General features: G+C 55.0%; 2 protein-coding genes across 12 annotated transcripts; one reads left to right on the top strand and one right to left on the bottom strand.

Annotated features, from left to right (window-relative positions):
- The first annotated feature begins 189 nt into the window (after positions 1-189).
- Positions 190-6961, top strand: GNB3 (G protein subunit beta 3). 8 transcript variants are annotated; one of them, XM_013987271.3, is made up of 10 exons: positions 224-356; positions 601-690; positions 962-1000; positions 2455-2561; positions 2641-2704; positions 2820-2982; positions 3066-3132; positions 3216-3417; positions 4740-4956; positions 6352-6961. In XM_013987271.3, the coding sequence occupies exons 2-10, from the start codon at positions 634-636 to the stop codon at positions 6456-6458; spliced, it is 1023 nt and encodes a 340-aa protein (XP_013842725.1). In that variant the 5' UTR covers positions 224-356; positions 601-633; the 3' UTR covers positions 6459-6961.
- Positions 6962-8714: 1753 nt separating this feature from the next.
- Positions 8715-11054, bottom strand: CDCA3 (cell division cycle associated 3). Of its 4 annotated transcripts, none has more exons than XM_084956909.1 (6): positions 11007-11054; positions 10620-10794; positions 10233-10362; positions 9419-9727; positions 9194-9297; positions 8715-9091 (listed from the first exon to the last, which is right to left on the bottom strand). In XM_084956909.1, exons 2-6 carry the CDS (start codon positions 10737-10739, stop codon positions 8915-8917), a joined length of 840 nt encoding a protein of 279 aa, XP_084813035.1. In that variant the 5' UTR covers positions 10740-10794; positions 11007-11054; the 3' UTR covers positions 8715-8914. The 4 variants fall into 4 exon arrangements, with proteins under 4 accessions (XP_084813035.1, XP_084813036.1, XP_013842854.1 ...); XM_084956910.1 differs by having other exon boundaries at positions 8715-9070; XM_013987400.3 differs by having other exon boundaries at positions 9434-9727.
- Between the last annotated feature and the right edge of the window lie 642 nt (positions 11055-11696).

Genomic DNA, 11696 nt, shown 5'->3' with positions numbered 1-11696 from the left:
GGGCTTGCTGTGGGGAGCTGCTCCTCTCTATAGAGCCCCCTCCACCCTGCCCCGCCCTCCCCCCCCACTCCCCCCACCCCAGCCCTGGGCTGGGCCCAAGTCTCTCTGGAAGCCACATGCCTCCCTCCCTGTCCTCCCCCCAGCTGATTTCATTTGCCTGACGTCATTGGCCCTACCCTTCCCTGTCAGTGCCCCCCCCCCCGCGCGCCCCGTGCCCCTTCCAGTCGGGGCCAGGCCAGGCCAGCTCCTCTGGCAGCAGAGCTGGGGCAGGTGACGGGCGGGTGTCGCAGCTGAGGGAGTGAGGAGGCGTCCGCAACCGGAGCTGGAAGCCTAGAAGAGGTCCAGTCAGAGCCCAAGTAAGAGGGAGCTGGCCAGGCTCTGCTCTCTGGGGCTGGGCCTGCAGCGGGGGCTCAGGCCCCACTGGGGCTGGCTGCACAGGTCTCCAAACCTGGAGGGGCTAGTGGGGGAGGTGGTGCAGAGCAGCAGGCATTTCTGCATTTGGGGAGTGGGCTCCAGACCTCATGAGGAGTCTGCTGGGGGCTGTGAGGGACAGGGACATGGCCTGGTGGGGGTCACCCTACACTTACCCCCTGTTCCCAGCAGGAGCCCGAGCCGCCCCTCAACCTGTCAGCCATGGGGGAGATGGAGCAGCTGCGGCAAGAAGCGGAGCAGCTCAAGAAGCAGATTGCTGTAACCCCAGAATCCTCCCACCAGGGGACCCCAGGAAAAGGGGGACCGGGGCCTTGAGGGAGTGTGGCCTGGGGGGAAGGAGGCTGGATTCACCCAAGTGACACCTTAGAGACCCCTGACCCGAATGTGGCCAGAGACTTTCTCAACGTGGACCTCACATTTGAGATGCTCCCCGAAACCCTAGAGCCCCAAGCCCACCTGTGGCAGACACCCATGCACGCCCCCCACACACCCTGCCCATACCCTTTCCTGATGTCTGCTTTCCCTCCAGGATGCCAGGAAAGCCTGTGCCGACACTACTCTGGCAGAGGTGAGATGGCCTGTCCCCCTGACAGGGCCAGAGGGGAGGGGCGGGAAGGGGAGGGGAGCTCCCTGACCAGCCACAGCATGGTGCCCAAGCTCCAGCACAGCATGTCCTTGGAATGAGAAATCATATACATTCATTCATTCAACAAACATTTTGTGAGGTCTGCTCTGGGCCAGGCATGAAGTCTGGCTAAGGAGACAGATGGAGCCTTTTCCTCATCCATAAAACAAGAGTGATTAAGCCCCATCTCAGGCTCAGAAGCCCTTCGAGACTCTCGTTACTAGTTGTCCAGTGCTGCAGTTTGTCAGTTCTAAGATGCGTTTGTTCACATTTGTGTGTGTGTGTGTGTGTGTGTGTGTGTGTGTGTTTTTTCTAGGCCCGCACTCACACCATATGGAGCTTCCCAGGCTAGGAGTTGAATCAGAGCTGTAGCTGCTGGCCTACGCCACAGCCACAGTAACTTGGGATCCAAGCTGTGTCTGTGACCTGCACCACAGCTCCCAGCAACGCCGGATCCTTAACCCGCTGAGCGAGGCCAGGGATCGAACCTGCAACCTCATGGTTCCTAGTCGGATTCGTTAACCACTGAGCCATGACGGAAACTCCCGTTTGTTCACATTTTGACATTTCTGAAACCAAGATGCATCCAACAATTGATGATGCCTTACAGTTACCGTTGGCAGCTTCTTAGTGATTCATAAAAGAATCATGCTCTTAAAGTCGTTGGCATCTTAGATTAAATTAAATACTAATAATAAGAGCAAACATTTACTGAACGTGAGCCAGACACTGGGCTAAGTTGCTTAAATATATAATTTCATTTAATTTTCATGGCACCCCCTGAAGGGAGGTGCTATCAACCTCATTTTACAGACAAGGAAACCAGCTCAGGGAGGTTAAGTAACTTGACTGAGACCTCAAAGTGAATAAAAGGTAAGTCAAGACTATTGACTCTGGAACCCCAGCCTAAGTCAAGAAGCTGGGTGGAATTTGAGGGGTCACAGGACCACGCCATTTCAGGAGGTGTTGTTCAGGGCCAGGGTGCTGCCCTGGGTACCCAGTTACAGCCCCGTTAGAGCTTGCCCGGGGTGTATGAGGGCAGGCTCCTGGCAGCTGGCTTTGGCCAAATGTGTGCGTCTCTTCCCAAGTCCATGGTCAGTGGCCTGAGTAAGCAGCCTGAATTGGTCAAGGTGGGGGTATTTCCAAGCTGGAACTCACCCTCCCCCCTCCTCCCCCACCGCACAGGAGAGGTGGCGGCTAAACCCTTAGCAACATGCCCCTGGCCATGCCTGTCTGTCTCCCGCATCAGTCTAAGCCCCTCCGGGGCAGGAACTGACTTCTCTGAGGCTGGAGACCTGACCTCCAACCTGGCCCAGAACAGAAACTTGTACAGATCAGTGGCTGTGACACTGATATGTGGGCATGTGCCCTAATTTCGAATCCCGCCTTTCCTGCAGCTGGTATCTGGTCTAGAGGTCGTGGGACGAGTCCAGATGCGGACCCGGCGGACCTTGCGGGGACACCTGGCCAAGATCTATGCCATGCACTGGGCCACCGACTCCAAGTGAGACTTGAGAGGCTTTGGGGTGGGGGGAGGAGCAGACAGGAAGGAGGGGGGGCTGACTCGCATGCCCTCTCCCCAGGCTGCTGGTAAGTGCCTCGCAAGACGGGAAGCTGATCGTGTGGGACACATACACCACCAACAAGGTACCAGCCCTGGCTCCCGGCCCCTCCATCGCCCTCCTTCCTGGGGGCGGGTGCTGCCCTCCTCTGTGCTCCCCACCTGGGAGCTCAGTCAGGCCCCGCCCACTGCCTCCCGCAGGTGCATGCCATCCCCCTGCGCTCCTCCTGGGTCATGACCTGTGCCTACGCCCCGTCAGGGAACTTTGTGGCATGTGGGGGGCTGGACAACATGTGCTCCATCTACAGCCTCAAATCCCGGGAGGGCAACGTCAAGGTCAGCCGGGAGCTCTCTGCTCACACAGGTGAGTGAGACCAAGGGTCCCTGGAAGCCCCGGCCCTGTGGGCTGCGGCCCTGCAGCCAGGACACTGTCCTAACCACCCCCAGGTTATCTCTCCTGCTGCCGCTTCCTGGACGACAACAACATTGTGACCAGCTCTGGGGACACCACATGGTGAGGACCGAACGCTGTGGGTGCTGAGACGTGGGAGGTGCTCCTATGCCGGCCTTTCTGTGACAGCCTCCCCTGCCCCGCAGTGCTCTGTGGGACATCGAGACTGGGCAGCAGAAGACCGTGTTCGTGGGACACACTGGGGACTGCATGAGCCTGGCTGTCTCTCCGGACTTCAAACTCTTCATTTCGGGAGCCTGTGACGCCAGCGCCAAGCTCTGGGATGTGCGAGAGGGGACCTGCCGGCAGACCTTCACAGGCCACGAGTCCGACATCAATGCCATCTGCGTGAGCCCCCCTGTGCTCAAACCCAGGACCGTGTCCCCACCCCCCAAACACACAGCCTTCATCCTCTCCCGGAGCCCCCCAGCCCCTGTCCCTTTAATGTTCCGCTTCAAAACAATTTCCCCTTACAGATTACAAGAGTCACAAAACAGCTCCCGTCTCCCCTTCACACATATTCGCTGTTATCATTTTGCCACATTTGTTTTATCATTCCCACTCTGTAGAGGGAAGGAGGGAAGGCTAGGCAGACAGGCAGGCAGACACACACACACACACCTAGAGGTAGATATACGTTTTTTTGAGAGTAAGTTGCAGACCTCATGCCTCCACCCCCTTTAAATACTGTAGTGGGTCCTTCCTAAAACCAAGGCCACTCTCTCACATAGCCACATGTGAAATCTAAATTCTTGGTGTTCTCGTCGTGGCTCAGTGGTTAACGAATCTGACCAGGAACCATGAGGTTGCGGGTTCGATCCCTGGCCTCGCTCAGTGGGTTAAGGATCCGGCGTTGCCGTGAGCTGTGGTGTGGGTTGCAGACATGGCTCAGATCCCGTGTTGCTGTGGCTGTGGTGTAGGCCGGTGGCTACATCTCCAATTCGACCCCTAGCCTGGGAACCTCCATATGCTGCGGGAGCAGCCCTAGAAAGACAAAAAGAGAAAAAAAAAAAAAAAAAAAAAGAAAGAAATTTAAATTCTTAAAATCAGGAAATTTAAATTGAAGTAATGCTATAGTCTACAGTCTATATTCAAATTTCACCAGTTATCTCAAACACAACATTTTTTCTTCTGTCCAGGATCATATGTCGAATTGCCATGCCTTTTCAGTTTCCTTTAAACTGGAACCGTTTTTACCCTTTCTTCCTCTTCCGTGACATTGACATTTTTGCAGAGTACAAGCTGGTTTTCTGTAGGCTGTCTCTCCGTGGGGTTCATGTGACATTTCCTCTGGATGAGGTTCAGTGTGTGCATTTGTACTTGGCCCCGTGCTCACACACTGATCCAGCCGGGTCTAGTCATTGGAGTCTGGGAGAGCCTCCGCCCTTCTGGCCATGTGACCCTGGGCACACTGCCTGCCCTCCTTCCACCCCGTGCTCTCCCCTGCAACGTGGAAATGATGTGGAGCAGTGATGTGTAGGAGCCTGGCTGCAGCTGGCACCTGATAAACGTCAGCGGTGAAGGGTGACCATGCTGGCCAAGGAAGGGCTGAGCAGAGGCCGAGAGAAACAGCTCAGCCTGGAGCCACCAGGGCAGGAGTGGGGACAGGGCAGGAGAGGCCTCGGGCTGCCCAGGTCTGAGTTCTGACCCCAGGCCCCCTGCATCCACAGTTCTTCCCCAACGGAGAGGCCATCTGCACGGGCTCGGACGACGCCTCCTGCCGCCTGTTTGACCTGCGGGCAGACCAGGAGCTGACCACCTACTCCCACGAGAGCATCATCTGCGGCATCACATCTGTGGCCTTCTCCCTCAGCGGCCGCCTGCTCTTCGCTGGCTACGACGACTTCAACTGCAACGTCTGGGACTCCATGAAGTGCGAGCGTGTGGGTAAGGCCCCCACAACTGCCACCTCAGCTCCCCTTGTTGGGACCCTCTGACTGCTGCTCCGTTGTTACTGGATAATTCTGCCCAAGAATCCTGTCCCCCTTGGTTCCCAATCTTCTCCCAAAGGAAGGTTGCCCTGGAGTTCCTGCTGTGGTGCAATGGGATTGGCGGTGTCTTGGGAGTGCTGGGATGCAGGTTCGATCCCCAGCCCTGGCACAGTGGGTTAGGTTGCAGCTAAGGTTGCCTAAGCAGCTGTGGCTTAGGTTGCAGCTACAGCTGAGATCTGATCCCTGGCCCAGGGTTGCCAAAAAAGAAAGTTTGCTTTTCCACCACCCACTGCCATAGCTGCTCCCTGCCATCCTCAGACCTGTGGCCCTGAAACGTCCAGTCAGGTCTGGGTTTCAAGGGCACCTACTGAAGGGGAGCGCAATCTCAGGAACTAAGAATCGAGGGGATAGAGAGTGACCTGAGGGCCCCGATCCCGACCTGAGTGCATCTATAGGACTGGCCTGGTATGAAGTTGAATCAGAGAGTGCGGCTTCTTCTCTTGGGAGAGGCTCGTGCCAAATGAAGGTAACACTGGCCAGAGAGTCAGGATCCAAATATTTCTTTTTTGCTTTTTGTTTTTCAGGGCCACAACCACGGCATATGGAGGTTCTTCCCAGGCTAGGGGTCTAATCGAAGCTACAGCTGCCGGCCTCCGCCACAGCCACAGCAATGCCAGATCCAAACCTCGTCTGTGACCTGCGCCACAGCTCACAGCAACACCAGATCCTGAACCCACTAAGTGAGGAGAGGGATCAAACCCGCAACCTCATGGTTCCTAGTTGGATTCATTACCACTGCGCCACAATGGGAACTCCATGATCCAAATCTTAATTCGTTGTTTACTTTCTGAGTGCCCTTGGGCAAGTCATTTCTCTCTGGGCTTCAGTCTCTATTTGGAAAAACTCTCCCCATTGTCTTTTTCCTTTTTGGCTGCCCCACAGCATATAGAGTTCCCAGGCCAGGGATCAGATCTGAGCCGCAGTTGTGACCTATGCCACAGCTATGGCAGAGCTGGATCCTTTAACCCACTGTACCAGGCTGGGGATCGAACCCACATTCTAGTGCTGCAGAGATGCCGCTGATTCCGTTGCACCACAGTGGGAACTGTTTTCCCTGTTTTCTGGTGCCCGTCAAGGTGCCCTTGCTTTTCTCCCAGCACCTGACACTTCCACCCCTTCCAGATCCTTCCCCACCCCTCACCCACCCAGGTTCTCAACAGAGGGATTGGCCTCAAAGAGAAACCTCTCCCCGTAGGGCTAATCCTCTTTGGGCTTTTAGCCTACCTAGCCTAGGGGCCCTGTGTGTGCGCACACCCTCCCTGCCAGGCTGACTCCTCTGCCTGTTCTTCAGGCACCCTCTCTGGCCACGACAACAGGGTCAGCTGCCTGGGGGTCACAGCTGATGGGATGGCTGTGGCCACTGGTTCCTGGGACAGCTTCCTCAAAATCTGGAACTGAGGAGGCTGGAGGAGGGGGAAGAAAAAGACACGAAGACACTCAGCTGCCCCCTCCCCTGCCCAATTTCTTGAAGGTTTCTTAAGATTTTCTCTTCTACACCCCAGCTGCCATTCCTGCCCAGCTTTCCCCTTGGAGGGCTGTGGGGAGTATGGGGAGTGTGCCTTCGGGAGGCAGCATCAGGGACAAGGGCAGGGAACTGCCCCATCTCCTCCCATGGCCTCCCCTCTCCATGGTCCTGACAGCTTCTCCCTTAAGGAGCAGAGACAACAGACCCCCGCCCCGCCTCGGCAGGCCCACAGGACTTCCTGTCTGAGGCCCCAGGCCCAGGATTCCACCCCTAGGGCCACCACCTTGATCTAGACCTGGGTGGCACGGGGTGCCTGGCCCTGTGACTATGGTTCTGGCACCACGAGGGCCCTGGTCACCCTCTCCTTCATGCTTTCTTCTTTGTCCACCTTCTTATTTCTCTTCAAGCACCTGCAATAAAGTGTAGCGCCCTGGTCTGTCTGTGGTGTTTGCCTTCCACTCCACTTCTGCTCCCCAAAGACACAGGTCTCACTCAAGTCGTAAAGTAGCACAGGTGCAATGATAAAGGCTGGGTACCAAATAGCTGTGGGCAGAGAGGAGGATGGAGGCAGATGCCCACGGGCAAGGCCTGAGATGGGTAAGGAGAAGGTATGCATCAGGTGGCTGGCGGCATGTGCATGTGTGCACACCAGGTCACGACTGCCTGCCTTTGGTGCCTGTGTGTGTGTTTGTACAGCAGGGTTATGTTGCAAAGGGATCAGATTATAAAAGGCCTACAAAAAGCTAGAGTCTCGACTTTATCTTGAGGTCAATGGGGAGAGATTGAAGAGTTTTGACCAGAGTAGTGACAGGATCAGTGATGCTTCGCAGGAAGCTCGCCCTCACAGCAGTATAGGCTGATGAAGTGGGGGGAGGGGAGCCCAGAGGGGATGGAGGGAAGCAGGGTAGGAGGCAAGTGGCAAAAATGCAAGAGCGATGGGACAGAGGGGCAAGGGAGAGGATGGGGAAGAGATTGAAGACAGAGAATCAGGAGTTCCTGTTGTGGTGCAGCAGAAATAAACCCGACTAGGAACCATGAGGTTATAGGTTCAAGCCTTGGCCTTGCTCAGTGGGTTAAGGACCCAGCGTTGCTGTGGCTGTGGCATGGCTCCGATTCGACCCCTAGACTGGGAACCTCCGTATGCCACGGGTGCAGCCCTAAAAAGCAAAAAAAAATCTTTTTTAAAGATCTAAAAAAAAAAGACAGAATCACTGGATTTAGTGACCAAGGGCTTGGATATAGGATATTCAGAGGGTAGGATTCAAGATGACAGCCAAGGAGTTCCTGTCAAGGCACAGCGGAAATAAATCTGACTAGTAACCATGAGGATGCAGATTTGATCTCTGGCCTTGCTCAGTGGGTGAAGGATCCGGTGTTGCTGTGAGCTGTGGAGCAGGTCACAGACTCGGCCTGGATCCCACGTTGCTGTGGCTCTGGCGTAGGCCAGTGGCTACAGCTCCGATTAGACCCCTAGCCTGGGAACCTCCATATGCCGAGGGAGAGGCTCAAGAAATGGCAAAAAAGACACTCACACACAAAAAAACAAGAATACGGCCAAGGTTTGGGTTGGACAAGTGGGTGGATAGTGCTGTCATTCATGGGGGGAGAGAATGGGGAGGAGAAGAACTTTGGGGGCGAAGATCACAAATTCAACCTTAGACAAACTGACTCTGAAGTGCCTCTGGGGCAGCTGGATGAAGGTCAGGGTTAGGAAGAGAGACCCGAACATGACCAGAGTAGCCCTAGAAGAGCCCAAGGAAAGCAAGAGGAAAGAGCCAAGGACAGCGCCCAGGGGAACACCAAGATTTAAGAGAGGTACAAAGGGTGTTCTCACTGTGGCTCAGTGGTAATGAACCCGACTCATATCCATGAGGACTTGGGTTTGATTCCTGGCCTCGCTCAGTGGGTTAAGGATCCGGCATTGCCATGAGCTGTGGTGTAGGTTGCAGATATGGCTCAGATCTGGTGTTGCTGTGGCTGTGGCCTAGGCTGGCAGCTGCAGCTCCAATTTGACACTTAGCCTGGGAACTTCCCTATGCCAAGGTGTAGCCCCAAAGAAAAAGAGGGGGGGTGCATAAAAGCGGCTTGGAGGTACCAGTCGGGGGACACTCAGGCAGGACACACAAGCCCTCCCCCCACCCCCAGCTGCCTTTCTACATACAGAAGACTCAGTGCAAGGATATAGCAAATTGTTTAAAATCACTTGCTTTAATGTACATACAGACACACATAAAACAAAAAGAAAGTCATGAAAGCTCTCAGTCCGAGTTGGTAGTTTAGGGGGAGTTGAAGAAAACAAGCCTTTCCAGTCGCCCAGGGAAAGGAGGGGTGAGCGGACACAGCATATCACTGGGCCCCTGGTGAGGCCGCCGCTGGGGCCACATCTGGCCTAGTTCTCTACCAGAGGAAAGTGCCGATTTTCCTTGTCATGGCCCTGGCCGTGCTCCCACACTCGTCCTCCAGTTTTCAGAAGTCGTTCAGTTCCCAGAATGGCCCCTTCCTTTAGTTCCCTAACATTCTCACTCAGGGGAGAAGGCCGCTTGCCCTGCAAAAGGCAGTGTGCAAGCTGAGGGAGGGAGGGTGTTCAGAGGAGGGGAGATGGGGAAAAAGGGCCTCCCACCTTTACGCTGAATTTCCTAGTGACAGCTTTCACCCTCTCTCCCTTTACCTGTCGTGCTGTCCGAGTCCCGGGGGAGTTGTCGTCTTGCAGGATGGTGAGAGGAGATCTTCCTAGCACTTTGCCGTTTGGTTTCCGTCTGCTGCACTTAGAACCTAAGGTGGACAAGGAGTTAAAACACAGAGCCGAGATTAGGGGCTTCCAGTTTAGTCCTCTTCTGTTCACCGCGGCCACTATCCCAGAGCACTCTTCCAATTTCTCTTCCCCATACCTTGCCTTCAGATTCTGTACCTGAAGATCTAGGTGTCTCGGGGTCTCTCAAGGGCTTGTCGGAGCCCTGGCTGGCCACAGGGGTTTCTGAGGGCTGTCCTGTTTCCTCCTTGGAAAGCATCTGCTTGGAGGGGAGCTCACTGTGGCTCCAAGGTGGCATCTGGTCCTCAAGGGAAAACCGGGTGCCCAGAGGCAAGTCCAGTTCAGAAGATGACAGTGTCTCCAGGGGCAGAATAGGTTCTGGGGGAAGATTTGACTTGGGGTCTTCCGTCTCAAATACATCACTCAGCTGTTTCACCAGTGGGCTTTGGAGCTCTGGGGGCGGGGAAGTGAAGCAAGATCGTGACCTTCTGATACAATCAGCAAGGAGGGAAAAGATACACCTGCCTTTGGAGTCATGCTATGGTGGATGAAGGACTGGGAAGAGAGAAGTCAAGGAGAGGGAACAAAGTGTTGAAAAAAAGAATGACATGGGGGAGTTCTCATTGTGGCACAGCGGAAATGAATCCGACTAGGAACCATGAGGTTGCGGGTTCAATCCCTGGCCTCGCTCAGTGGGTTGAGGATCTGGCATTGCCGTGAGCTGTGGGGTAGGTCACAAATGCTGCTCAGATCCTGTGTTGCTGTGGCTGTGGTGTAGGCCAGCAGCTGTAGCTCCAATTGGACTCTTAGCCTATGAACCTCCATATGCATGGGTGCGGCCCTAAAAAGCCAAAAAAAAAAAAAAAAGAAGAAGAAGCCTGAGAGGACAGCCTCACTGATCCCACCCAATGATGCTAAGTGACAGCATTATCAGAATTCCCTGGACCCAACACTTAACCTCCGCTGCTGGTCTTCATGGGTGTCCGTGCAATGCCAAGGGTAGGAGAGCGGGGATCTGTGTCCTGGGCCTGCTTAGGACCCTCCAGCTGCTCCCCTGAAGGCAGGTTTGGCTGTGGAGAGCTCTCTACCTGTCGGGACCAAAGGCTAGAATAAGTCTGAGCCCTGACTCTTCTCTCCCAGATCTCTAGCCTCAGCTGACACTCCAGGTGGGAACTGGCCAAGGGCATCAGACACTCAACCTACTTCATCCAGATTGAGAATGAGGGAAAATAAGGCCTCAGAGGGAGGTGGCGGGGGTTGGGGGAGTAAGAGCTCTTCCAAAATCAGGTTAGGCAGAGGCCCAATAATTCAGTTTCGCGGCCTCCCCCGCCCTGGCCCAGGGTACCTGGATGGGAGTGCGTTGGATGCCGGCGCTGGGTGAACGGGGGTCCGCTACTCGAGCCAGAAGCTTGTTGTGCGGCGGAGGCCGCGCTGGAGTGACTGGGACGCTCTTGGCTGAGCCCATCTCAAGCAGGAGAAATAGGATGGGGCAGAGCCCGCCCCGGGCGAAGAGGGGATGCCTGTGAGAAGTGACTCAGGTCTTAGCCCTTACTGCGACCACGTTCGACTTTTGACCCCAGACCACCGGATCTTCCCCATTCCCCGCTGAGGAACAGTCTGGTAGCCAGGCCAGAGGTCCCTGCGGGGATAACGGCTGATAAAGCTGACAAGGCAGCGTCTCCGAGTCTGCTGGACCCTCTAACTTCTTCACTAATTTATTCAAATCACTTACCAGGCCCCAAATCCACCTTTGGGTGCAAAGCAGCTTGATCCTCAACTCCCGAAGCTGAGTTTCAAACTTCCCGCCACGCCCCTACCCTGAGCCTATTGGCTGAGCCGACGCAGGCTCCTATAGGTCCGCTATGTGAGGCCCGCCTCCAGGGAAGGAAGCCATTGGGTAGGGAGGACGTCTATCATAGAGACCGTGGGGCCGAGGGACCGCGGCTGGCCCAACCCAGGGGTGACGCCTCTTTGATAAGGGGACTTTTGTTCCTTATCGGGCTGCGAGTAGTCCGTAGTGAGATTTTGAGGAATGCCAGTCTTCGCTTTTGAGACCTCCAGTTTCAAAATCAAATGATTTTATTAAAAAATAGGATCAGGAATTATTACAGTTATAATCCAGTCGGAGACGGAGTTATGAAGATTTTTCTGAGGCCCTAAAGATAGTAATCCTTATTGGTCCGCAGAGTTAGCAATCACTCGGCACTAATCCCCAAACCCCGCCTCATTGGACAGCCCCCTTTCAAATACCAAGAATACTTGTCTGCTCGTCTATTTTCGAATTGGACAAATCCAAAAGAAGGTTTCTGGAATGGACGGGTTTAAACAACTGTCAGTTTCTGCTCTTCAACAGAAGGCACGCAAAGTCCCAGAATCCCAGCAGCCAAAACTCCGGAGCCCACCTCGCTGCTCTACATGCGCT

Source organism: Sus scrofa, chromosome 5, assembly GCF_054392235.1.
Source record: "Sus scrofa isolate SSC_HxYL_T2T_F1_AM1 chromosome 5, Sscrofa_HxYL_maternal_Yorkshire_Landrace_v2.0, whole genome shotgun sequence".
NCBI lineage: Eukaryota > Metazoa > Chordata > Mammalia > Artiodactyla > Suidae > Sus > Sus scrofa.
This window is presented reverse-complemented; position numbering and strand designations above follow the sequence as displayed.

Excerpts from the sequence above, each read along its gene's own strand:
- GNB3 (XM_013987271.3), top strand. The coding sequence starts at position 634 with ATGGGGGAGATGGAGCAGCTGCGGCAAGAAGCGGAGCAGCTCAAGAAG. Across the intron at positions 2,983-3,065 it reads GGAGCTCTCTGCTCACACAG|GTTATCTCTCCTGCTGCCGC; the intron begins GTGAGTGAGACC and ends AACCACCCCCAG. Across the intron at positions 3,418-4,739 it reads CCGACATCAATGCCATCTGC|TTCTTCCCCAACGGAGAGGC; the intron begins GTGAGCCCCCCT and ends CTGCATCCACAG.
- CDCA3 (XM_084956909.1), bottom strand. The coding sequence starts at position 10,739 with ATGGGCTCAGCCAAGAGCGTCCCAGTCACTCCAGCGCGGCCTCCGCCG. Across the intron at positions 9,298-9,418 it reads TTCAGGTACAGAATCTGAAG|GTTCTAAGTGCAGCAGACGG; the intron begins GCAAGGTATGGG and ends TGTCCACCTTAG. Across the intron at positions 9,092-9,193 it reads GGACTCGGACAGCACGACAG|CTTGCACACTGCCTTTTGCA; the intron begins GTAAAGGGAGAG and ends TCCCTCCCTCAG.